At 38.3% G+C, this 27,838-nt stretch overlaps 1 protein-coding gene across 7 annotated transcripts in view; it reads right to left on the bottom strand.

Moving 5' to 3' along the window:
* Positions 1-27,838, bottom strand: part of Cblb (Cbl proto-oncogene B) — a 186,031-nt gene that overhangs the window by 13,552 nt on the left and 144,641 nt on the right. For 3 of the 7 annotated variants that reach the window (XM_006989988.4, XM_076548979.1, XM_076548978.1), the window contains exons 12-17: positions 26,238-26,600; positions 19,092-19,186; positions 9,726-9,872; positions 6,593-6,690; positions 6,345-6,476; positions 3,737-3,877 (exon numbers count right to left, since the gene is read on the bottom strand). In XM_006989988.4, coding sequence (XP_006990050.1) covers positions 3,737-3,877; positions 6,345-6,476; positions 6,593-6,690; positions 9,726-9,872; positions 19,092-19,186; positions 26,238-26,600 — 976 coding nt within the window. The remainder of the gene's footprint in view (positions 1-3,736; positions 3,878-6,344; positions 6,477-6,592; positions 6,691-9,725; positions 9,873-19,091; positions 19,187-26,237; positions 26,601-27,838) is intronic. The other 4 variants (XM_006989990.4, XM_076548981.1, XM_042259418.2 and 1 more) reach the window with 3 other exon arrangements.

Here is a 27,838-nt window from a genome sequence, read left to right as displayed (position 1 = left end):
ACGTTGGATCACTTGGGCTCCATGAGCTGTATGTCAATATAAACCTGTAAACATATCTGAAGTTTGGAATTTGTAAATGAGCTAATGAATGTACAAATATCTATAAATATAAGGTATTTTTTATTCATTACACTATATTGCAAGTTCCAAAATATGCTAATACTCAGTTGTCAGCCTGGCTCATTGAATAGTAAACTCAATTGCCAAAAAAAAATAAATAAATAAATAACCATTAATTAAAATAGTTTGAATGTACAGTAAAAATGTGCTTTTTAAAAGCCTTGCCATGTAAAATTGTGAAGTATAAATTGTAGATTCAAAAATTATTTCACTATACATGACAAAGTTCATTAAGTGGAACGACAGAGAGAATACGAGTCTGTGTTGGCAGAAGTCATTAGAAGCACAGGCCTAACCACTTTGAAATTAGAGGTACTTGGGCGAAAGGCCTTGGCACCTTACTCTTTTCTAAACATAGTAATAATAATAATAATAATAAAACATTATCTCTGACATCTTTGGCTCACTAATAATTTATAGGCCATCACCTCCACTCTCAGGTTTTTCTCATGTTAATTTCTTCTGCAGGTACCATCTCTGAAGTTATTCCAAGTTATTTGGAGGACAGCATTTTCCTCACTTATATGGTTTATATCATATCTCCTTACTCAAATACAGCAACGGGCAAACTTCTTGGCAGTTAGCTTATTCTTATGAAATACTTTAACTACTAAAAACAAATCCATGACAACAAAGACTTTACATAATGAAAGACAGACTGTAAATATATACAGTTAGGCTACAGTTTAGTTCATTGGTTTTTCATTTGAATTTGGCAAGAATAATATATAGAATGTGATTATTTAAGAAGAATTTACATGCTTTTGAATTTGCCCATTTTTATACTAATTACTGACTAGAGAAGGTAAGCACCATTTAAAGTTATTAGCTAATTAATATTTTATTTGCTCTTCCTGGAGCAATTATCAGCAGGTTTATGGTGCCTTCACAGTATCTATACTGGTTTATTGCCTTAGAGCCAATTCGCTGGCTTCCCAGACATATCTATGTTATTTCTAGACAGTCACTAAAAGTCAATGAAGTTAAAATCTGTATACATTTCAGCATTATAAATGGAGTACAAAATACACAATCGTAGTTTTTAAATGTTTTCCATTAAACCATTTTACCTAAAAAGGGATACACTAAATTATTAGGACCACAGCAAAAACACATAGGATCTGTTCCATTGCGACACACTCTACTTTGCTTCCAGCTAAGTGCTCCTGATGACGTACAAGGTGAAGGGGTATCCCTGCTGACAGTTATGGAATTGGAGCTACTATTTCAAAGGAAATGGCACTATGTAGAATAATTACTCCAGACAGTGTTATAATTACTAGCTGTCCTCTGATAAGGAAAATGTGAAAATCAATAAAGCTTTGGCAATTAAATTCTGTAAAAATTAAGTAAGCCTAATGTCCATATTTACGATTAAAACATACAAATTGAACATGCCTCAGCCAATGGGTAATTATACAGTCATACGTTTTTAGAGAATGTAACATACACAATGTGATCAATTTGCTAAAGAAGCAATGTAGTACTGAGTATAATTTAAGCACAGGAAGGTCCTGCCTGACTTCCCACTCACAGCAAATCCCCAGAAGATGCTGCTGCGCTGTAGAAGGAGTAGGGACTGCTGCTCTCGCCCTGGAACTTCCCACATCTGAACATGGCGGCCTCCACATGGGAAGGGCACTGAAGATGACTTTACTACCTGACTTTAGCTCTGCGAGGGCAACCTCCCAGATGACATCAGCTCTCTGGCTAGCCCCATCATGACAACGTTTCACTAGGGTTGAGTAAATAATAGCCCCCGCGTTCTTTTCCATGGCTGTTGCCAATCACCTGATACTTCTTTGTATTTTATTTAAGCAAATGAACTTCTATGTCTCCAAGTTAAAAATACGACTTCTCTTCAACAAAGTCAACTTCATTAGACTTTAAACTTGAATTGTGACTTTGAGATTGGATAGGAACCTGAAGAGACTCTAGGTTAGAGAAAGCCATAATAAGGCTGCCAAATGCACAGTGCATCCCGTGCCCTTCACAAAGACATCCATGCAGGGTACGATCAAGACTTAAGTGCTGTCCTGGCTTTGTTGCTTAAGCGCAGGCCCTGGCACAAAGCTGCAGAAATGCCTATTTCAACCTTGCCACACAAAGGAATGCTTCCTTTCTCCCTCTTTTTGTTAGACAGAAAAAAAAAAGGCATGTATGCCAGCAGTTGCCTTGGGTTTGGGGACAGGAAATCATGGGGCTTTTGTTGAGGACTCCGGTTTTGTTAATGTTTGATTGGCTTGTTCCTAATGGATGGCTCATGCACGGTAGTGGGAATTATAATTTTGCCAAAAGAAATCTTGTGTGAAAGCCCAAGATGGGAAGCACAAAGGAGGAACTGAGCTGTATCTCTGCATGGCTTCCCTTCCTCTATCGGGCTGGAGGCACGAGGCTTCTTTGTAGAAAGGCAGCTCCTGCAATCTGAAAACTGAACTACAGAGAAGTCACTGCGTGGTAAGGCTGGCACACTGGACCTGACTCAGTGTGCAGGGCATAGAAGGCTGGCATACAGAGGCAGGCGTTTAATCTAATATTTTGAGAAAAGGCAGTGTCTTTTTGTAAGGTATCTATCTTGTCTTTAAATTGGGCTATTATCTCAAGGACCTCAAATCGCAGCCCTGTGAAATAATTTAAGTACACTAATTAAGAACACGCTATGCAGCAGGAGGACCACAGTAGCAAACATTCAGAGAGAGTTGGGCCACCACCTTCCTTTAGTTTTAGAATTCTAAAAGCAGGAAGCTGAACAGTAGTCTAGTAAGGATGTCTTTCATGAAGTTTTATTCTTAGAGTGAAGAACTACCATTAGCAATGTGCCACTGCATTTCTTTAGAAAAATGATTAAACATTTTGTAAAATGTACCAAAATCTTTTCAGCTAGCTCTTGGAAATCCTGACTTTGTTGTAAAAGAAGCTGGTGCACAGAGGCCACATGAATCAGGACTTAAACCATGCAGGTAATAGGTATGCACAGGAAGCCAATCAGAAATTGCCTACAACATAGCTCTGGAGAGTTGTGGCTATATGCTTGCCTTATTTTTTACTTGGAGCAGATGACCTTAGGACACTTGACCTTAGATAGTACCCTAAGAATCCATAAGCTGCATGAAGATAGACTCCACTGGCACCTGAAGGTATTACTGGCTTTGAATACTATGTAGACCATGTTCCCTCTGTCCTTTCTTTCTTTTCTTTTTTTCAAAAACTCCCTACATGCATGCAATGTACAACCCAGTCCCAACTCCCTCCCACCCACCTTCAATGTTCTGCCCTACCAACAACAACATTTTCAGTCTAACTTTGCATCTTTTTTAAAAATATTAAATAGCCCACTACATTTAATTGGTGCTGCCTACATGCACATGGGTCTGGAGCCAGCCACTGGGCCCTGGGCAACCATTATGATTCCTTATTGTTCTTGCCATCTCTGTGATGTTCCACCATTAAATCCATCTGCTGTCAAGCAAACCAGCCAACCACTGTTCTCACTACCCAGAAGTCTTTCTGCTAGTGTGGCAGAGACTCAGGAAACACGAACATGAATTTGGTGGCGTGATCTCAGATGTACTTTGTTTAAGAGAAAATTCTTTCTTGGCTTATCACTCACTCGTACCTGAAGGAAGAAGGAAAAGGTCTTGTCCTGAGGAAGGTCGGCTACTGGAGCCTGGAGGTTTTGAATGTTCAATGAGACTATGTCTTGCAGGAGGTGGGGGAGGAGGGAGAGATGGAGGAAGGGCATCAAAAGCATCGTCACCTGCATTTAAAGAAAGGTCATTATCAATAGTAGAACTCCATTAATCAAAACATACAGAATCAAGCCAAAGCCATGGCTGACTTTTCTCCCACTACATCTAAGTAAGTTCATTTGCAATTTTTATTCAATAGTTCCCTGACTTTCATAATGGGATTGATTACTTTGTGGAAGAGTGTGGAGAGAAAATACACACACACATGCACACACACACAAAACACCAAAACACCCCTATGAAAACTTTCTTTTTGCTTTCTGAGTCTTTCTATAAAAAGCAGCATTTTCGATTATGAATCAGCTCATGGTCCCTTTGTAACCTTTGTACTATTAGTATACCAGAACTCTGAACTGAAAATTATTATCAGTAAAGCCAGTAAAACAGAAATCTCTGAGCAATAAAGAGAGTTCATAGCCTCTCATGAGAAAAATCACACCATGTACATATAATTTAATGCCAGGGAACACTTCGAACCACCTCTCACATTTGTCCCACTGGACTGTAATTCATTTAAACTGTTCCAAGCATTCAATTCACCATCAAAATACAAAGCCCACGCACAAGTCCAGGAGAATGGACTGTTTACTTGGCAGTCATCTCCAGAGAAGAACACGTCAATGGAGACCCCCTTTTGAATGGCCACAAAGCTAGGGGCCTACACGTATGTATATCTAGGTTTATTGAAAGTATAAACAATATTGCAGTGTGGTCTTATGTCTATGTACTTCTTCCTGCCACACGGTGCTAGACTACTCAGAGTCTTTCTTACCTTGAACCCTTAAAAAAATAAAGTGAATGAAATATAGTTTTCAAATATGTATGTCATATGCACTATCAATGAGACAAGCTATATATGAACAGCTTCATAATAAAAATTCACATGTATTTAAGCTGAATGAATTAAATATAAATACTTTAAAGTGAATTTGCCATTCATTGTGCTTGCTTTGCAAAAATATGCAGAATATTTGATCTAATCATAAATATTTTTCTAATTAAAAGTATCTGAGGAGATAGGAGAGATTTGTCACCATTCCAGGCTCTTGCTGTCACATGATCAAATTCAAACATCTTTTTTTTTTGCCCCTACATATCAGCACCATACTAGAAATTGACTGTTATGAATATCAAACCTTAAGTAGCTTCTAACAAAGGGAGCTAAAACCTGTTCACAAACATTTATGACTGACAGGTCAAAGTGTGTGATTGGTCTTATAAAGGAGAGTTTATGAGACGAGAGAAGAGAAATACCAGTGGCATCTGTGAGGTATTGACAATTAGGAACATGTGGAATACCAGAGGCTTGGAAACAGATATTCAGGAAAATCAAGAAGTGAGTGTCTTTAGCTGAGTGAACAGTATGAACTGATGCAACGGACAAGCTAGAGCAAGGCCCAAGAAGAGAAATGGGTTGTAACTTCTATTATATTAGCTAAAGAGCAAGGTCATCATCCACCTATGGCTATCATATTGAACAACAACAACAACAAAATGACTTCACTAGACCAGATGCAAACACACAGATCCCTGAAAGACCCACAGAGAAGTCTGTTTAATAATGTAATCTAGACCATCGGGACTTGAGTAATGGATCCATAGTCAACACAGAGAAAAAGCAAACAAGGAAACAAGACTATAGACAAGAAGTTAGGAAGGTCTTTGAATTCAGGCAGATGAGGAAAAAGAGAACAAAACAAAACAAAAACCCCCGACCAATAAAAGAAGCAAAAGACATTGTAATTGGACAGTTCAAAATACTGGTCAGGGTGCATATCAGGAAATACAGAAGTTCATTAATATTCTTAGTGGTTTAACAAACAATTCAGAAAGCTTATAAATGGATTAAACAGAACTTGTTCTTGTTTTCTAGAATGAAATATGTACTTTTTAATAATTTAGTTAACCTAACAGTGCCTGCCCATTTCATGCTGAAGTAAAGTGTAGCTCATGCTTACTAAGAATTAGTACACTTGGAGGAGACCTGCCTTACCACTCTAGACCATCACTTGAATGTCACTGAGACCCAGGCCAGGAGAGTGAGCAACACTCTGGGGTCTTAACACTAAATCTTCTAGAAGAGACAACCTGCTGAAATCCTCATTGATAGTTCTTTTAGGTTATCATTTTGTTTTAGTTTGAAAGGATGATATAGTTGAAATACAGCTTCAAACAAACTAGCTTAAGTGTTTTGCTCTGATTATAAAAGTAGTGCATTATTATAGAAAATTCAGACACATTAAAATATATAAAAGATGAAAACCTCTTAAAATTTCACAGTTATTTCCTATATCATTAATTTTTCTGGTAGAGTGATTATCACATGAACGCAGGAGCCACCATCACCTGGAGGACCCTTTCCAAGATTAGGTAAATTCTCAATCCAGAGTCTGCATTATACTGGACTCTTAAATCTAATAATGCAGATACAAAGAGGAGGGCAGGGGTTGTTTAAGCTGTTTTTAAAGTTTCAACCTAATGGAGGGATGAGAAGATCATAATCAGAGGGCGTCCTGTTGAGTGAAGAACCATGCTTTGGGTTGTCCCGGGGTGGAGGCCTGGCAGGTGGTAATGGCACTGGATCAGAGGCTGAATCAAAAACATCTCCTAGAGGATAACACAAAACCTTAATGTATTTTCAGTATGAACACAGAAGGGAACTTTGCCTTTAAATTCCAGCCATTAAGATGTAGATTGCAAAGGAAAATGCATTTCATACATACCCTTCACATAGATGCCTAACTCTGGGATGTTTGATTTCTTCATCTCTGAAGGCGTACCATGAGTTCCATTCAATATACAGTGACCATTATCACAAGACCTAATGTGGAGACCAGAGGGTAAGAATCATTTAAATGTCAGGGCCAGCGTGAAGTGAGGATCACAGAGGGGACTGTCATACCTACAAAGATAATAAGACTACAAAACAGAAACAATTGTCTTTTTGGAAGAAAGTACTAGTAACACTATGCAACTACCCTGCCATGAACTTTAAAATCCGATGTAAATGTCTGAAGGTAAAAGTGTCTCTCTCCCCATCTGAAACCAGAGCTACTAAAACTGCCAAGAGCTGGTGAAAACCTAAACACGTCTGTGCAACTAACATATCTCTTTGCAAGATTTCAGTTGTACCTGACCAAAGTTCTGAAGTGATAGGGAAGTATATGCCACGCAAAACTATGTAAGTTCTAATGGCCTCAATATTTGCTGATGGCATCGAATGTGTTTGTTTATGCAACTTCAGCATTCTGTGAAATAAAATTAGACTAGGGCCTTAAAAGAGAGGAACTACTATGAAGTGGTCAACAATTTCATTTAAGTTCGGCACAGAACACTCAAAGCCCTACAGCTTCTAAACCTGTATCACTTACTACTGTGCAGAGCAAACTCTGGCTCTTGGACACCTTAGGGAAGGGATGTCAGCAAAGGCTCTGGATGCAGAGCAAGTGTTTAATCCAGGTAAATATTAATTCACTAAAAAGGCATGATTTTGGTGTTGGCATCAATGCTGGATGAAACTGGGGCATGGGAGGATCCAGGAGGGCCAGGAAGCACAGAACACACTTGCTCTTTAGTACCTGGCTTGGTAACAGCTGGTTAATAAGGAGCCACAGAAAAGGACGCTTTAGACTTTTTTGAATTATTCCGATTTCTTAGAGCAAAGGAAAAGTGCATACATAATGGAGGAGACAGTGGATATTTCAATAGATACTACAAGAGTGATTCATCTGAAATTCATTTCTATTCTCTCTGGTGGCCACTTCTTCTTAACGGGCAAGATATGGTTCATTTAAGAATAGTTACGTATTGAATCTTCATAATGATGATGGATTTTGCTGAAACTGAATTGAATTATTCATTTACTGTTTCACTTCCCACATATTGACAATTTATTTTTCTTGATGTTCCAAAGGGAATGGGGTGAGTAGCATACAGGAAAAGGAAGTGAGTGCTATGGAGAGGAAGTATTCTGCAGATGACATGAGATGTCACTCCATCCATTGGTTTTCGAGAACAAATTAGATAAAGAATTCATTACAATTAAGTTTAGGGATTAGCAACATTTATTACTTCTCTATAACTGTAGAGAGATGGATATGATGGCTATAATTCAAATTTACTTTCAGTATCCAAGAGGCCAGTCACTGAAATCTCATTCACTATGAGGTGACAATTAAAACTTGATGAACTAAAATTGTATCCTCCAGTCTTCCAACCATGAAAAGAATGAGAATCCCAGAGAGACCAAAACATTCCTGTCCAATTTCAGCTTTTAAAAAATTACTACACTTAGTAAGAGCCAAAGAACTGGAAATTGTTAGCAATTTATACTTGATGAAAAGGTGAGACTTCCCACTATTAGCTCAGTGGGTGCTAGCTTCTCCCAATGTAACAAACATCCTCCCAGTTATTTTCTTCTCAATAACACTCAATGGGATTTTTAACAAGAAATAGCTGGCTCTTATCATGATCAGTAAAAGCGCAGACTACAGCACATCATTAAGCCTGGGGAGTAACTTTGCCCACCATTATCCCTTATGAGACACAACTCCGGTTTAAAAAAAGATCTTAGCTGGGTGGTGGTGGCACATGTCTTTAGTCCCAGAACTCAGGGGGCAGACGCAGGTGGATCTCTCTAAGTTTGAGGCTAGCCTGGACTATGGCTCGAGTTCCGGGACAACCAAGATTACACACACACACACACACACACACACACACACACACACACACACAAAGATCCACTTCTTTTCCAAGTATTTCCTTTTCTACCTAGTGACACACCTGGAGAAGTGTTCACCTCAAAAGAAGGAAACACTTCTCATAAAATGCTATCAGCTGACTGAGCTGGCCTCAGAATGAGACAGGCCATGGGACAGATGGCTGATGGGTTCACTGTCTCCCATCACTCAGTCATTAGGACGCTCTAGGAGTCAGGGCCACCACCAGCAGGGGTTGAGCAGAGCAGCCAAGCATAGCCCCAGGGATATTATGCAAGGGGAACCCAAGCTCAGAAAATAAGTTTTAAAGCTAAGATTAGATTGCTACATACTTGACATGTCAGGAAGATAAAAAATTATCATATAAATGCTATTACATTTTATTAATTACATTAAGTTACACACATGCAAAATCATGATTTTGCTTAAAGACAAACTGATATATCAATATCAGTAATATATGTAAGCCACAGTTGATAGCTCTTATAAAACTCAATGTGGCTGACACTTCAAAGACCAAGAATGTCTCCATTACAGTAAGTATAACAAACAATAAAAAGAATAAGAAAAGGAAACTAGTGCTTATATTCTTGTCCCACCCAAGAGGTTAAAACAGTACTTGGTCAAAAAAGAAGTTAAGAGAAGGAACTTTAGGGCCCCTCCCCCATTGTCTTATGATTTTAGTAGAAGCACATTACATATCAAGAAGCAAAATGGATATAAATTATACTAGTCTTCACATTATGAAGAAAAATTCTAAGGAAGGTTGACCTAGCACCTTAATATTAGTTTCTAAGCACTAATTTTTCTTCATGATATATATGCTTGCAGCTGATGAAACTCATTAAAATTCCTTAGGGGAAATGCATGCATTAATCATCATTATAAGTAACATATAGCTACATTTTATTACATTGTAATTTGGCTTTTCTGTGGTGGGGTGGTGTGTGTGAAGAGAACAAAATGTTATACCTAAAAGCAATGAAGAAAATATATAGAAAGGATAGGCTAGGAACAGGAAGTTACAGACTTTTAGCCAAACACATAAGGTTGAACTGCATACAAATCACCCCCATGCTTGACAGTCTGGTGATGTTTATGCAGATGCAGGATGGAACAAGGATGCTCATCTTCTTACCGGACAGGAGGTTTGACATTATGACAATGAGATGGTTGTGAATTCAGGGAAACAGGGTGGGATGAAGGAATCTTGTATTCATCGTCATCTTCCTCTACCGTGTCTCTTGTTTTCTCTGAGAGACAATTTGCTAATGGACCAGTACACCTACCAAGAGGAAAAACAAAATCCAATCTGGTTTAAATATCATAAATATTCAGAGTAGGGAGATCTGATGTGACATACACAAAGGAAAAAGCTACTTTGTCACTTGCATGCTTCAACTATAAATGGTTCTTACATCCAATATAAATGGAAAGGCCTTGAAACGTTGAGATAAAACACTCATACCTATGGTTTTTAAAGGGTGCAATAAGGAAAAAAAGTAAATTATAAAATAAAGAAAGTGCCTTATAAACAGGAAGTTCTTCAAAGGTTCAAATGTGTAGTCTGTGGCTAGTACCTCGAGTTTTAAAAAGCTATAAAGGGAAGAAACAACTTTCTTGGGAGCTGGTGAGCCTCGCACTAGTGTTCCGCCCTCAGCAAGAACTGAGAACCAAACACGACCAGAATTAGAAGCAGATAATCCCAAAATTCGCTCAACTTTTGAATTTGAAAGGCTTTATTTTTATAATTTGCAGTATCTAATTGGTAAAAGGAGTTACAATGAATAAAACAATTATCTAATACCATGATAAATTTGAGCTTTTTACATCATCATTTGGGTAAATATATAAAAATGAGACGTACTTCCTACTTCCTCTGTGAAATTTACTCTAACCCTGTTATTGGCCAAGAAAGATTCCAAAGGAAAAATGTTCAATGGCAAGTTTGCTAGGTACTAGAAAAACATGGATTCAAATCCATTTTAATCATCAGGAACTACATAGGAAATGTTTCATTTAAAAAAAAAAAGGTGTAATGTTTCAGCACCTTCTGTAGAGGGAGCAAGGGCCCTTTGGTATATGAGGCAATCATGCCTATGCATTTTTAAATTTTCATTTATTCTTGCCACAAAATACATTTTTCATTTTGATTTCTTTTTGCCACACACTGAGTGTCCCTATCTGAACTCTTTGGAACTGAACCTTTTTCAGATTTTTTTCTTCAATTTTTGGAACATTTGCATACTTTACCAGTTGCATATCCCTAATGTAATGCTCACAAAGCTTTGGACTTTAGAGACTTTTCTAGAATTATTTCCTTTTCGGGTCAGTTAGGATGAACAGTTGTTACAATGGAGAATAATTTCTGAGGTGTTCTCTGTGTGTGCATGTACGTATGTGCCCATTTGGAAAGATAGTTTGGAAAGCCCAAGATTTTTAAGTTTCAACTGTATGGATACATTTCTAGTGAGTTCAGGGATAAAAGAAAAGACTCCTTTAGGAGTTTTCAAAAGCTTACATTTCAATCCTTTTTTGAAGAAGTTTTCAGTACTGATTGTTAAAGCTGTGTTTGTTAGAGGTATGTTAGGATCCAATGACAGTTAATGGTGACCTAAGCCCAGAACACAGGGCACAACACTCATTAATAAACTGAGGTGCTGCAGCCAATATGGCTAAACCTTGGCAGACACCTTCCAACTCAAGGCAGGCAAGTACTTAAGTTTCAAAATGATGATCTGACAGTGTTTTCATAGGATAGAAACAACTGTATTTTCTTGCAAATGCTAAATTCTTACAAACAGATATCAATTTCACCAACTGCTGCAAGGACAAGTATGTCTCTAGAACCAGAGCAAGTGTGACCTGTATGCACCGTCCTATGTCCTGGACTCTCAGTCTCAATGCACACTCTACTTTTACAAAATTTAAGTACATAGTACAGAGAGAAAAGAGAAATTTTTGTCCTAAGATTTAATAACCACACCTGTGGCAGGAATGTTCAAATCTGTCACAGGTTACTTCCAAAGCAGCACTTCATTAGGAAGAATGAATAATCATTTTTATTTTGTATTACATTTATTCTTTATTTATGTGTCTGTGTGGTCGTGCCAAGGTATGTGGGGAGGTCATAGGACAACTTGTGGGAGTCAGTTCTTACTCTCTCCTTTCACCCCGTGGGTCCCAGGGATCGAACTCAGGTTGGCAGGCATTGTAGCAAGTGCTTCCATCGACTATTTTGCCAGTGCAAGAATAGACAATCAAAAAAAAAAAAATCACACTTGCTATGGATAATTATAGATTTCACCTTCACTGACAGAAGATCTTGCCCAGCTGAATGCAAGGCAATCAATCATTCTTTTGTAGTCAGAAAACAACTGATGTAAATACGAAAGGCAATAATTCTCTAGTAGTTTATCAAACAATAAGGGCTTAGTGTCAGAAATTACTAGTTGGGGATTTTATCAGGTTAAATGGATTTTGGTGTGTTATAACTAGAAGTGAAGAAAGCTCTGTGCTCTTTATATTGAAATATGAAAAATACATTCTGGTATTTCTCATTTATCATATTTTAATAAAGTCTTTTAAGAAAGTTCCCTACTTTCCCTTAGTTTTAATGCTTTAAAATTTTATTAAAATTTTATTATAAAGAACTTGTAAATATAAAAAGACATTAAAGTGAAATTAAGCAGACCCAAACTCTATATATTTTATGCAACTTTTGTTATAGTTAGAGTAGGCAGTCAGAAGCTGTGGGACTTCACATGGATATTATACCCTCACTATCAAATATATTTATGCACTTATCCACTCACATGAAATGAAAAATATATGACACATTAAAACTAAAACTACAAAGATAATTACTATTACAATGAGTATTTACATCCACTCAAGTGGCCATTACCTCTACGGAGTCCTTTCTGTTCACTTAACAGTGACTATTTCCTGTACTTCTTCCTACACTTTATAGTGTACCCACATGTTACACACACACACACACTCACTCACTCACTCACTCACTCACTCACTCACTCACTCACTCACTCACAGGTACATGCACATGCTAGGGTACACTGTGAGGGAGAACATGTGATTTTTATTTTTATCTGAGATGATGTGACCTTACTCAATATTTACACATTCTACCTCCATCAATTTTCCTGCAAATTATCATATTCTACTTAAAGTACATACAAACCAATTTCTAAGATTTGTTCAGCACATTTCATTCACTATTACATTTTTGGAATAAGAAGAGTAAAAGCCACCCTTGTCACAAAAAGAAACTGAAAACAAAGGTTCAAGTAAGAAAGAATTTGTGTACAAAATAACCAAGACAAATCCGAACTCACATAATTAACTGCTGTGTTTAGAGCAAGTTTCCCCTCTAAAAACCCATCCAAACCTTTATGTGTTAGTCAACAAGAGGTGGCTGGCATAAATGGACTCAGGATTACGTTTGTGTATATGCTATCTAGATGGTAGACTTCGTCCCTAAATGATATTTCTAGGATCCCAAAGGAATAAAGTGGACAGGCTATTTGGCTGGCTCCAAGTTAAAGATGCTAAGTCATCACTCAGTCATTTGTATCCATTACTTCAACACTGTTTGTTATATCACTCCACATTACTGCTACGTCTTGCACTCTGCTGCCATTTCTGAGTCACTGCACATGGGGGTACACTTTTCCAGGTTGCAAAACTATGATCCCCTTGACTTGAAAGTTATCTGAGCCTTCCTAAACACACACTGATTTGCTGTCTTGAATGCAAAGGCGTACGCTTGATGTTAAGAGGTCGACTTTCAGACCATCACAGATGCCTTCTGAGGTATGTGGTGAATACTTACATCTTTCAATGCTGAAGGTTCACAAGTGTATTGCTCCTGAGAACTGCATATTCTCAGAGTGAGGTGTATAACAGGGCTGACTGCACATGCCATTACAATTCACCCCTACAACACACCTCAAATATTACCCTCAAGTGGTTTTCATTCCTAATTGGAGCAACCCTTGACACATCAACTTTCTTTGAAAACAAAAAGCAGACCCCTTCAAAAATCCCTGTGAGACTGGCAACAAATTCAATAATTTTCTTTGACCTTTTCTATTATGTATACTTAGTGTATGTTTTTTCATCACTGTGTTTACTATACTGTTATTTTACTGTTTCTGCCTGAATTGCAATGTTTAAGGGGAGACCTTAAGTTCATCAAGGATTACCCTACTTTGCACATAATGGAGCTCTTACAAGCTTTTAGATAAAAATAATGAGGGGGTATTAGAGAAGAAAATGACCAAGCTGGTAAAGAGAAAGAGAGAGAGCAACCATTTTCAGAACCTTTCATAGACAGAAAAGCATTTCAAATAATATGTCATTTTACTTGTTTTCTATATAGAAGAATCGCTGTTCACTCACTAATGGCAGAAAGTGAAGCTACAAATGTTTTTATTAAAATAGAAGCTCAAGCTGCCATATGTTATATTTCAGGTTTCTTCTGCTTCCCTGTTCTTACCCAGACAAGGAACATCTGTAACTCAGAGAAACCAAAGCCCAAGAATGAGCAAAACAAATAGTGATATTTGACGTGAGTATTTTGTGTCTGCAGCATGTAAGTTATTTACCAAAAAATATTGGGCATGAGTTCTACAACAATTTTGAGGGTTTTTTTTCATGCTATCAAGAGAAGGCGAGTGTGCTGCAGCCTTGAGCTTTAGAAGCTTTGATAGGGAGTAATTTCACAGATGTGTTTTTAACCTGGAGACAGAGCTGTAGGAATTCCACACCTGTGCCCTGGGATCACACTTTATGCACAGGCAGGGTGGGCCCTAGCTCCTTTCTCCTATGGTACTGCTTAAACACACCCTCAGAAGAGAAGCCTTTCCTCAGGACCTCATCTCCAGTGAAAGCCTGTGAGTCATCAGTTATCCTGCTCCCAGTCTGATTTGCCTGCCGGCACTTCCCTCTAACTGACAACATCCAGCACAGCACCTGTTACTTTCTACTCTCCTTAATTACAGCATCCATTCCGAAGGGGATGGAGTTTTTATCTTCTCCTCAGTCTCCAGTGAGCATAGCAACAGAATGAAAATAAGATAGCTGGACAAAAAAATGGATTCTCTTCTCAATGAACCCATGAAATTAGTACCTTATTTGCTTAAAGGATGTGTAACAACAATAAACACCACTACCTTCTAAAGCAGAGAACTTTTTAAGAAAAGTATGAACCAAGCAGTATTGGTTCCAAGGTATTTGAAAGCTTGTGATTAATGTGTCAAAAGTACAATGGTCCATTTGTAAACAGCAAAGCATAAGAAACCATTCTCTGAGAGCAGTGACATCCTTCAGCATTCTACAACATTGTTTTACTTGGAAGTATCCACTCCATTATTATTTATAAGATCATCTCTGTTCATTTGGCAGTATAGTATGCTAAGGCCAACATAGGTTGAACCATGTCTTCCATTTGATAGAACTTAAAAATGAAGTTAGTCAAATATAATTTAATAAGCAACATACAATATACATTTATATATAAAATATATATTATACTACAATTTAAATATAAAATAAAATAATCCATGTAGTATTTTTTGTCCTCTCTATAAAATTTATTATAATAAATACCTATATTTCAAGTGTTTACTTAAAGCTTTGTATTTATAGTCAGGTGTCAATAATGTTAAGTAGAAACCATTTAGAAAAAAAATTCAGGAAACAAAGTATCTCTACAAATAATGATTGTTTCTGTTTACTTTTACTATACACTATCATATTTTCAGAAATAAATTATAAATTGTGTAATAAGAGTCACATGATCACCAAGATGAAGTTTAGCCTGAAGGGAAACCTCACAGAATATCCCTCTCCCTCAAGAAAATGGGCATCGAGTACCAGTATCAAATGTCTAGTAATCTTGGAAACCACTTTAATAACATGACTGAAACTGAATGCTAACTGCTAGCTTTCGGATTCTTAATTTAACCTTGAGGTTTTCATTATTTGTGAGAAGCATAGTTTATTTTAGGCAGTGATTTATAATTTGACTTTGGCCTGATGTTTGAACACTGACCAATAATTTAAGATGGCGATAGGGATCTAAATGTCCAATAACCCTATGTCGGAGAGCATAGGCATTTTCCTAAGACCTTTTCTCTACTATCCGCCAATGGTGTATGCTCGCTGGACTCAGACCATACTCTCCAATGGGTCAAAGTAGAGCAGTCTTAATAATAGAAGATGTAGGTATTATCCAATGTACAATTTCATTATCCACATTATATCAGATATAATAATAATAACATTATGAACAACACAATGATTATAATAAAAATATTATAACCATTATAATAGTAACATTAGTAAGGACAATAGTTCAACTCATACTGGTTTATGCAATAGAATATGGTCAGCCAAGTGTACTTGAGAGCATTTGGTCACCAAAATTTCCAATATAATTGACATCACATAGTGAATAACTCATAGCAATTGCTGCATAGGCAATTGAAGCTCAAAGGATTTTAGACAACATTTAAGTTAAATGTATCCTCTCACTTATTAGCCAGATAGACAGAAGACCCAGAGAGGGTACCTTCTTTAAAATATGGCACTACTGAGTGCTGGAGTAAAGTGTGGAACCCAATGTGGTTTTATTCTACTGCTGACTTCAGAATTTCAGGATTTCACAGGAAAAAAAAAAAAACAGTATATATACTCTGAGGAAGAATGGATGTGATGACATCAAATGACAAGGGAGAGCATGGAGTCATGTCCACAAATAACCAAAATGATGCTAAAATAGGTCTCAATGAAAAAAATGCACACGTATTAAATTTTGATATTTGTATTTTGGGTATGTCTATGTGCTGTTAGGATTATAATTTTATTTTCTTTTATATACTTTACATAATTTCTACAATTATAGTTAGGGGAAAAAGATAAATATAATAATAAAATCCAATTTATAACTTTGCATAACTTGTGACATACAATATCAAAACTATTCTGCTACTAAACATGTTTGCTAAAGTATTTTTCTAGTTAAAATTAGAAATACTGAGAAAAAATTAGGAAATGAAGAGAAAATATAATCTGATCTTAGAGGCTCTTACAAAGTTAATTATAAGAAGCTTACCAGTGAATGTACTTAGCTATGAATTTGCAGGTCACATTAATTTATAAAAGGACCAAATCTAAACAAAGAAAACCACAACCCCTTCTCCAGTCATACTCAGCTATAATTAAATAAGCACAGGGGGTGGGAAGTGTTAATAAGTAACTAGGACCACCTCATTTAATTTGTTCCTGAAGACCCTGAATTTAGAGGTTATGGAGCTAGCTCAGATGTCTTACTGTATGTACACATATTAGAGTATACATGAACTAAACTATCAAGGTTGTTCTCACTGACTAGACTCTATGACACAGAGTGCTTGTAACTGCTTCTGACTGCTGTGTTTCCTACAGACCTGGCAGCTCCTTTAGGGAAGGATCCAATAGCTCAACTTCTCTACTCTCCCCTGAATGATAGAAAATTCCACTCTGTCTTCCCCCCACCCAGCCCCACAGGCTATGAAACATGTCTCACTGGCAAAGTTTGTAACAGTACTCCTTAAACTCCTAAAACTAATCAATGAGCATTACATTGTGTAATTGGAAGTTTTTCTATGTCCTGCCTGGTCCCGCAGCTGCCCAGACCCAAGTAAACATACAGAGGCTTATATTATTTTCAAACTATGGCCATGGCAGACTTCTTGCTAGCTAGCTCTTGTATCTTAAATTAACCCATTTCTATAAATCTATACCTTGCCATATGGCTTATGGCTTACTGGTACTTTACATCTTGTTTTTCCTGGCGGGGCTAGCAGTGTCTGCCCCACTCTCCTTTCTTCTTTCCCATCTCTCTTGATTTTTCCACCTAGCTCCATCCTGTCCTGCCATAGGCCAATGTAGCTTTATTTATCAACCAATCAGAGCAACACATCTTCACAGCCTACAGAAAGACATCCCACAGTAACACTGTTTGGTACAGTGCTCTCTTCTGACATGACACATGATAAAATATTATTTTCTAGAGTAGATAGATTTCTAGAAGCTGAGATTAAGCTTCTCCTTTTTGTAAATCTAGTGGAAGCTCAAAGACCTCCAGAGGAAGCAATGAAGATGTTCCGAGGCTTTTGATCATAAAGGAAGTCCTTAGCTGGTTGTCAGTAGAGCTGTCTAGCATGCACAAGATACACAACTCGATCCATAGCCCAAACCAAAGCAAACAAAGGAATAAACAACAGAAAATGACAAACTTGAAGATTTTAGCAGATAAAAATTAAGCAAACCAATTTTTTTTAATCTTCCATGAGAATATTAGAAGGTATAAACCTTTATCTTTTTAAAATTAGGAAACCAGTTTAGCAGAGTACATAATTACTTATATAATGAGCAATAATCTATAACAAGAATGCAAATCAGTCTTTTCTATTGTTTTCTGATATAGGGACTCTCTCTGAAGCTCCAGCTGCCCTGCAACTCATTATATATCTCAAGTGGCCTCAAAGTTACAGAAATCTTCCTACCTCAGCTTCCCAAGTGCTAGGATTATAGGTATACACTGCCAGGCTTGGCAATGCCAATCAGTATTAATCTCTGAACTGAAATTAAATGAGTTCTTATAAAAAGCAGAGGCTGAGACATGGATCTTGAGGAAGAAGTAGGGTATGGGGTGGGGGGCTCCATCAAAAACACAAGCCAGACAGATGTGCATACAATCATAGGGTAAGCATTAGAATACACTAGAAACTTTAGCTGGTTAAATTCTGAAGGGTCTGACTACTAACAGAAGAAGCCAGAGCTATAAAAGAGAAAGCAAAGCTGGTGTGGGAGTGGGAAGAGGGATGGGGAAATCAGGAGGGAAGGCAAACCAGCTTCAGTGAAGAGAGTATGTAAGACGAAGGGGAGTGGGGACTTGGCTAGATATCACCTAATGGTTTAGCATGCCATGTCCCCAATTCCCAGCTTTGCTTCCACTGATACCAACTTAGAGTAGATATGATGACATTCTGAAGAGTCTTTCAGAAGTCTAGCTGTGAGTTTGGGCTGGCAATGGAAAGCTTAACTGGATAGGAAAAACCCCATGAGGACAATCAACAGACCTTGGGTGCTGAAGATATCTGAGAAGTAGGGAGCTTGGTGGAACTTTAATGATGATGTCAGACTGGGTAGGGGGTCAAAGCCAAGGAGAAGAAGGCTGGCGGAGAGAGCTTGCTGTGCAGCTCTTGCCCCACTGTTCTGTTAGTCTTCTCAAGAGTTTAGTAAGTCTTCAGGAGCTATTATCAGAACTAGGAGGTCTCAACATCTGATATTTTAATTTATAAACATGACTCAGATGCTTTTGTCTTTACTGGTTCCTTTCTATTTACCTTGTAGTTTCTGTACCAAGAAACTCAAAACTACTCTTTTCCATACAATCATGCCTAGACACACAGTCTGCCAATTCAATGAAACTCACTTTATGCTAGGGAGAAGGGTGGTGGCTGGAGGAGGAGGGGAAAGCCGAGGAGGAACATCATATTCTTCACTGGCAAGGTGTCCATTGGAGAAGACCTGAAAGTAAATGAAATGGGTTAGTTCTCTGGACTTGAACCCCGGCAAAGCCTAAAACCATGGAGGCTCTTAGAATTTTACAGAGCTCATATAATATTAGTTTATTTAGACTACTGCAGTGTCATACAATTTATTCAGGCGTCAGCAGGACCAGTGATGACTAACCACAACTCACAGATTACATGAAAATATGTCACAATCTGATTCTTAAACATAACTAAGCGGCAATGCTATAATTTATATACATCAGATCAAGATAGCTAAATACATAAATAGGCAGTGCCATTTCCTAAGAATGATCCAATTTTACTGCAAGAACAGGGGTTGGCTAGAGAAAGAAGCTGCGTGGGCCCAATTCCCATTTTACTTCCCTCCAAACAGGTGTTCCAAATGACATCCCTTTAGGGCTACGAGGACCATTTTCAATTTCCTGATACCACACTTTGTGAATGGACTCAGACAGGCCTGTGTTATGTCCAGACCAAGCTTGAGAGCTATTTTAGATAAGGAGATGATTGTTCTGGCTCTCCCTGTGTGTGGAAATTCCAAATATACTTTTGGTTTATTTATAAAAACCACAAACAACTGGCCCCTTGTTCATCAGATGCTAGGCAGAGCCAACATTTGTTCACTGGGGATCAGGCGCTTCCAGTTTACAAGTGCAGGGTAGCACTGGAGGAAACGCCCAACAAGTGCTCTCTGCCTCTCTTCCACTCTGGGACTGGAGTCACTTAAACGATGGTACAAATGGAAGGATAACTTTACAAAGGCATCCTCCCAAGACTACAGAGCTTGTCAGGTCTGGGACTAACCACTAGGTATTTTTCTCATCAACTTCTTTCACAAACTCTTATGACTTCATCTTGAATCAGCAGAGACTGACAGTGGGGCAGGATGGATGGGATGTCACGTCATTAGTCTTGGCTGAATGAGTCCAGATCTACTGGTTAGTTTCTCTCTCCTTCATAGACGTTACACAGGGGTGAGGATTTAAAATGCAAACCTGCAAAGGCCACAGGTACCCTACCCATCACCAGATTGAAAGATCACCTCTGAGATACAGGGATGTTCTCATCTATTGTAAAAAATCCAATTTTGTAGCATTAAAGTTTCACTCTAAAAAATGAGAGCCTGTGTTAGCTCAAATTTTCTTTCCCCAGTCTCCCCTCATTAGATTCAACACACTGCAGTTACATCCTGATAAAACATATCTTTAAATGAAATGATTTTATCTTGAGCTTTTGACTGAGGACCATGTAACGGAACATGACAAAATTTTTTGAACTTTGCTAGAGAGGAGAAATTTCCCAAGAGATATGAATCATTACAAAATCCTTTAACATAAAAATACCTTTTATCAGATGAATACATGCATCCAACTACAAATGCCAATTACAACACTGAACATTTGAAAGTATTCTTCACCTAATTTTTTTGCATTGCTTGAACAGCCATGGTGCTAAAATTTTTGTAGTAAAAACTAATGTTTTTGTCAAAATTATGTTTAAAACCTGTATAAAATGAAAGGTTTTTTTTAAAATGTGGACTATATGTTCTTTTTGATAATAATATCTATCACACTGACACTTGAAAGTTTGGTAACAAAAGGAAGGTGTGAAAAACATAGTTTGTGGTATTGACTTTAGTTTGACAATAAGCCAACTATTATTTTATTTTGTTTTTTCGAGACAGGGTTTTCTCTGTATAGCTTTGTGCCTTTTCTGGAACTCACTTTGGAGACCAGGCTGGCCTCGAACTCACAGAGATTCACCTGCCTCTGCCTCCCAAGTGCTGGGATTAAAGGCATGCACCACCACTGGCCGGCTTAATTTTATAATCAAAACATATGAGCACATTTGAACAGGAATGCCAATGCCCAAACACCCACTGGCACTGATCACAAGCGTGCTTCAATGTTGATAAAGGAGAGAGCTATACATGAATGAGACAACGCACACAGCATTTCTGTGTGATAGAAAACTTCACAGAGGGAAGTCTCCTGACACAAAAGATGGCTCAGGGGCTAAAGTGCTGGCTGCACAAGAAAGAGGACCTGAGTTCACATCTCAGCACCCACATTATAGCCGGGCATAGCCGTGTGCATCTGCAATCCCAGCACTGTGTTGACAGATTGAGAGTTCGCTGGACAGCCCTAGTCAGGCAAATCAGTGACCTCCAGGTTCAGTGAAAGGCCCTAAATGATATTTCACAGATATGCTGGAGATGGCTCAGTGGTTAAGAGCACTTTCTGTTTTTCTAGAGAACACAGGTTTGACACCCAGCACCCATATGATGGCTCACAATTGTCTGTAACTCCAGTTCCAGGAGATCCAGTGCTCTCTTCTGGCCGCTGCAGGCAGTAGGCAAGTACACAGTGCACAGACCATACATTCAGGTAAAACACCCATACACATAAAAAATAAATAAATAGATAAAATTTTAAAATGAGAGAGTGATGAAGGAAGATACTAGAAGTTAGTCTCAAGCCTCTACATGAATGTATTCATGCATGTACAAAAGAATAACTATATACATATACAACACACACACACACACACACACACACACACACACACACACACACACACACACAAAGAAAAAAGAAATCACACAGCCAGTAAGAGTTGATCATTGGAAAAACACAAAATCTATTACTGGGGACACTGATTCTCAGGTAGGGCAATTACTTGAGGGGATGAAGTAACTTCTTCCTAACTTTGTGAAACAAATCAGTATGTTTCAAAGTGTGAATAGCATTTTATCTAATGACTTTAAAAACTGTCATTGAGAGACAGAAGCTTAAAATTTTCTCCTGTCTCCGAATAATTAGTCTTCTATGAACAACTTATTTGGTATCTGCAATTTAGTTATATTCTGTGGACCACATTGTGTCTGCTTGTTTCAAAATGCAGTCTTTTATGTCTCACTCATTTTACAGTAAAGTCCCTTACATACTTCATGTGCAATAGAGCTTCCATGAATGTTGAGTGACAACAGGCAGGTGACCTCAATGGTGAAGGTATTGACCAGGGAAATGTCTTTGCTATAGCTGGAAGAAACATCTTGACTGAAATACTCTCAGCAAATACACACCAATTGTTTAGCAGCAGATCTTCCTGTAATCGGTTCTAAACTATGTCCTGAGACTTAAGCATATTCTTAATACCCTACCTGGAATACGTGAGGAGACTGAAATTACGCAAACATGCAAACAGCCAAGTGTTTACACGTGCTGGCTCTCATTTCTATGAATCTAATGTGATTGTCCCAAAAGGTAGTGGTTGGCGGATGAAATCTAACATTTGATTCTGACTTCCATGTTCAACCTTACCCATTTCATCAGACCAGAAACTGGATGCACACTCTCTGAGGGAGTGCCATATACTACTCTCACCTAGCTGAAAATGAATAGTACATGCTCCTTAGATGTCTGAAGGATCTGATTGTGAATGGTGGAGACAACAGGATGTTTAGACAGACTGTATATACATCGCTAAAGAAGTCCGCAGTGAAATCCAGACTCATCTGGATCTGACTGGCCTCTGGGCTCAGCCCCCAACATGACTGTCACCTATCCCTCAGAATTGTACCGGAAGTGTCAGACTTACGTTTTTTAAAGTTCACATCACTGACCACGTTAGTCTGGAGCTATCGCTACTTTAAAAGCTCTTTCCTACATGAAGAACTGAAAAAAGCTTCATACCAAAACTGGTTTCAACCTGTATCACCCAGTTTTGCTGCACATGCCTCTTCTCTTTATACACACTATACTCTCTTCAAAATTGCCTCCATATCACTGTCCAGATTTCCTACCTCCATGATATTCCTTCCTGTTATTCCTACAGGAAAAAAAAAGGGCTACCCCTCTCTGTAATTTCTGTCACCCTCCAGTCAGGAACCCTCTTGGAGGAAACTGGATTCCTTTCTGCCTTCCCTTTCAGATTTCATTTTCTTTCTCAGGAAAGTATATATTTTCTGGATCTTTCCAGCATATTTTTTTTTATTAAGTTCATCACAGTGCTGCATTTACACTCTATTTCATTCTCTGTACTCTGCATCCCCAGGGTCATGGATATCCAACTACTTACGGAGCTGAGTGAAGACTATGGAATAAGCACATTCCTGAAGGTTCAGACTTATGAAAGTGTCCAATTTACTGTAAACCAGGCTATCCTAGATTTAGTTTTCTGTATACCTTTGCATCATATAATCTTAACTTATATGTTTGAAATATTTTCCTGGGACGCATATACTGCTAAATATTTCTGGGACTCATATATCATCTAAACATTTGAGATCCTTGAAATGTACAAAAAACATTTTAGGAAAAAAACTGTACAATGAAGAAAATGATTTTTGTTTTTAAAATGTATTTGTTTGTTTTTATTTCGATATGTGTAAGTGCTTACCTGAATGCATGTTGTGTGCACCACATCGGTGTCTAGATTTTTTATTTTTACTCAAAGTACAAATACAAACATGTTCCCTGTCTTATGAATATGACCCCTCCACCATCTGAAGAGGTTCCTCATCACATGTCCTTCAGTATCACACTGCAAATGAAACCTGTGCGAAGGATTTCCATTTGAAAGCCAGATCTTGGAACTTACAGATAAGCTCAGCATCATATGTATGAACATGTGTTTCCTCACCCAAACTGCAAAAGCCACAATCACAAGAACGGGATCATACGACACCCTTATCTAGCGATACCTTCGGAAGATTGTTACACGTAGGGTCATCTGCAGAACAATGTCACTGCAAGGCACATGACAAGTTAAAGACAGTGGTTATCACTAAGAACCAGCTGGGTCCTCGGGCTCTCAAAAGGAACCAACAATGACAGATGGGCGCAGTGTTAGTGCCCAGCAGTGACAACTTCAAGTTTGAACCATATTTTAAAACACTTACTGCAAAGAGGTGGTTAAACTAGCAGCTTTGTTGCAATGTGAAATAATCTTTAAGGACATGAACATGGCATTACTAGTATACACAATGTACTTTGAATAAGAAAATAAGAAATTAGGAAAAACGAGTATTCTTTTATTTCCAGGTAAAAGTATTTGCTCAAGGGGTGAGTGGCAGAAGGTGGGGGGTGGGGGTGGGGTGGAGTGGGGTAAGGGGAGAGACATGAAAGTCGAAGTCCAGAAAGCCTCTAAGAGGTTAGTTAGAAATGGCATAAAAACCCAGGTTTCAGTGAGAGGTGACTCCCGAGTCACTAACTCCTGCACCCTATTAATATCATCCTCTTCAGAAGTTAACAGCCGCGTTCCAGCGTTGTATCTACAGTGACGTACTGTAAGACAGTCTCAAAAAGAATCCTGAAACAAGGGGTCTTCAAAGAATTGGCTCTGACCGTTACTATACTGGGTATTTCTAAGTCATCCAGAAAATACCCTGTGATCCGCCCCTGAGGGTAACCAGTCTACTACACGTGAGAGCGTAGTCCAAGGCTCTTCTCAAGTCACAGACGACAGAGGATAAAGGAGGAACACAAAGAGAAGTAAACCCCAGACATTCTCTCCAGACAGTACTCAAGGCTGTGAAAAAGTCCTTTGAGGACAGGCTTGTGACTTCTAGACGACATTATCCAACTGCTTTTTCTATGTGCTTTCTCCCTACACTTACACTATATTTCCTTAACCTTGAAAAAATCTTCAGGAATCTTAGTAATTACAGGAGTTGAGAACAATGCTAAGGCAAGTCACTGTCAATCATGGTTTGCAACCGATGCTCCTGTCTCTAATATGCTGTGTATCTGAGAGCTGGCTCTTCTTGGCTCAGAATATTCCTGATGCATCACTGTCTTAATGATGTCACTACACAAAGATTTTATCATCACGATGTTTGTACAGACACACACACAGGCACACACACACACTCACTAGAAATCAAATACAGGCTCCTGTGCCTGCTTGGAGTTCCCTATGTAACTGAGGAGACCTTAAACTTCTCATTCTCCTGTTGGGATTACAAGTGTGTGTCAATATGCTGTTCCTCTGTTTCCTGACTGTCAGATGAACACATTAAATTCCATCCATAGTTTTGGAGGAATAGATTATTCTCCCTAAAAAAACAACATTAAGCTGGGATCAACTGAATATTAGCTAAAGATGCAAACTCATTATCAGTACGGAGGGAGAAGACACAGATCTGATCTCACAGCCAAAGCCACCATGGAATAAAGCAGCAGGGATGATTTCCAGATGGTTTGCTGTGACATCGCTCAGTCCTCTAGGCTCAATGGCTGCTGCCGTCACCCCTCCGGTTGCCTGCACACTTTGATTCTTTCCTGAATGCAGATGACAGAGGGTTTGTGTTTAAAGGAGGATTTAGAAGTGTGGGAATCTCTTTAAGCTTGCTTGGTGAGCGAGGGTGAAATGGTCATTTTTTTTTTTTTTTTTTTTTTTTTAAAAGTAGGGGACAGATTCAATTCTATGGGCTGGATCAGGTACAGACCAAGTCCTAAACAACACCTCATTTGAAGACTGATCTATGGCAAGTACAGTTACACAGTGTTGCCAATTTTGATAGAACAGGAAGACTTAGTACTAAACAGTATGATTTTAACAATACTGAGATATTAGTGGGAGAAGCTCTCAGCAGGACAATAAGGAAGGGGACCAATCTCTGTCCAGTTACCTCACATCTGCATCTTAACTTATTTCGTATAGACAGCCTTTCCCTCACTTCTTTCAAGTTCAACTTTAAATGAGTGTCTCACTATTCAGAACCCATAGGTAATTAAAGAGCATCTATGGCCAGGCAGTAGTGGCGCACGCCTTTAATCCCAGCACTCCGGAGGCAGAGCCAGGCGGATCTCTGTGAGTTCAAGGCCAGCCTGGTCTATAGAGTGAGTTCCAGGGAAGGCACAAAGCTACACAAAGAAACCCTGTCTCAAAAAACCAAAAGAGAGAGAGAAAAAAAAAAAAAGCATCTATGGTAGGCAGGTAAAAACAACCAAACTAAACACTGCCCTGCTGGACACAAAGCCTCCCATTGGAGAGCTTGGCAAGCACCTCCCCCGCTTCTGAATTGCAAACTGACTTACCTTGGCTCCTTCTGAAGGCAGATCATGGCGTCTGTGTTTCCGCATAAGGACCTGGTCGGAGCCCATTCTACTGTGTCTTCCATTTAAGTTGGAGTTTGCTGTGACCCCAGGCTTTGGAGAGCCATCCCCTAGGATGCGACATCCCATCACCTGGTTAGTCCCAAAGGCATCCCGAGGGCACCAGGCTTCAAGAGGCATTGGCTGGTCCCTGGAAGGCACACTTTCCCCATGGTGGAAATGTCTGCTCAGTCTGTTCTCAGGTGGGATTGGGGGAGGCCTCTCTGGTGGAGGTGGAGGGTCTCTTAAGGGAGGAGGGGGTGCTGGGAGTGGCTTGTCTTGTTTTCTCATCATGCACGGAGAAGACTAAAGAGACACAAGAGAGACAAAACACAAAACCAAGAAAAGAATTGCACCATGCACTGAAAAGATTTTCAGGCTCATATTACTGAATTTGCATTTTAGCCACAATGTGGTATTATTATATTTCTAATAAGCTTTCAAGTGACTTTTCCGACGTTTCCTTTATTACTAATGAAAAATTTAAAAATTAATGAAAAATTTACATCAGAATACCACATTAAGAATTTTGTAGAAATGACTGTATATATGCAAGAGTTCTAGAAATCATATAAAAAGAAGTAGAAGGTTAAGTAAAATTATATTCTTTGGCTACCATTATAGCATCATGGAAAAGAATACTTTATGTGTTGATTTCTGTGACTCAAGAGACACAGAAAAAAACCACTAACACTGTTTCTATTGTCTCTTCACCTTTTAAAAGATTTGAAATATTTAACAATGTTATAACTGTTTTTTGTTTTCCTCCTTGCAGCTCAATGAAAGCTACATGGGCCATTTGCTTAGGCTTTTTTTTTTTTTTAAACAGTATTACTAAAACAGTAAAGATATAAATAGCAGAGCAATGACTGACAGAATCACTTGACTTTCTGGGTTCTTAAAATGGAAAAAAAAAAAAAGGATATCTGTCAGTGTAATTGTTAGAGGACAACCTGAAGGTATGTACTCCCAAGAGGATTTTGCATGCCTCTTAGAGCTTTTAGTGTTTATTTTCATGCTTATTTTGGTAAACGTTTTGTGTTTTTTACATTAGAAAATGTCAAGGAAAACGAATGTGTTGTATGTCTATACAATTCGAAGTTCTGTCCTATAAGGAGTCACATGAGATTAAAGCCAAGTTCAAGGCAGTGTGAGAGAAGGAAACAGCACTAAATGTATTGTACTTCTTAGCCATCCTAGACGGTAAGCATATTAGCAAATGGTATTTAAGTTTTTATAAATTTACATTTAATAAAGCAAAATATGCTCTTATTATTAAATTTTAAAAGAATCCACATAAAACTAAAATGAACTGTAGGCCCAAGTTAAAATTACGCCTTTAATATTAAACAGTAAAATAATTACTTTATAAATACTGTAATTTATTGTAATTAATTCCCTGGGTTCAAAGAAAGTACATATGATTCTGTCTTCTGAGTCACCTGAAGCACGGGTGATAATGTATCACACCTCGAGCCCTTATGCAAATATACTCCCCTCACATTTTTCTCGTCATGACATTATGAAAATAAGTGTAAAATACC

The sequence above is a fragment of the Peromyscus maniculatus genome, chromosome 12 (genome assembly GCF_049852395.1).
Source record: "Peromyscus maniculatus bairdii isolate BWxNUB_F1_BW_parent chromosome 12, HU_Pman_BW_mat_3.1, whole genome shotgun sequence".
Lineage (NCBI taxonomy): Eukaryota > Metazoa > Chordata > Mammalia > Rodentia > Cricetidae > Peromyscus > Peromyscus maniculatus.
Note: the sequence above shows the minus strand (reverse complement) of the source record. Positions and strands in the feature narration are given on the sequence as shown.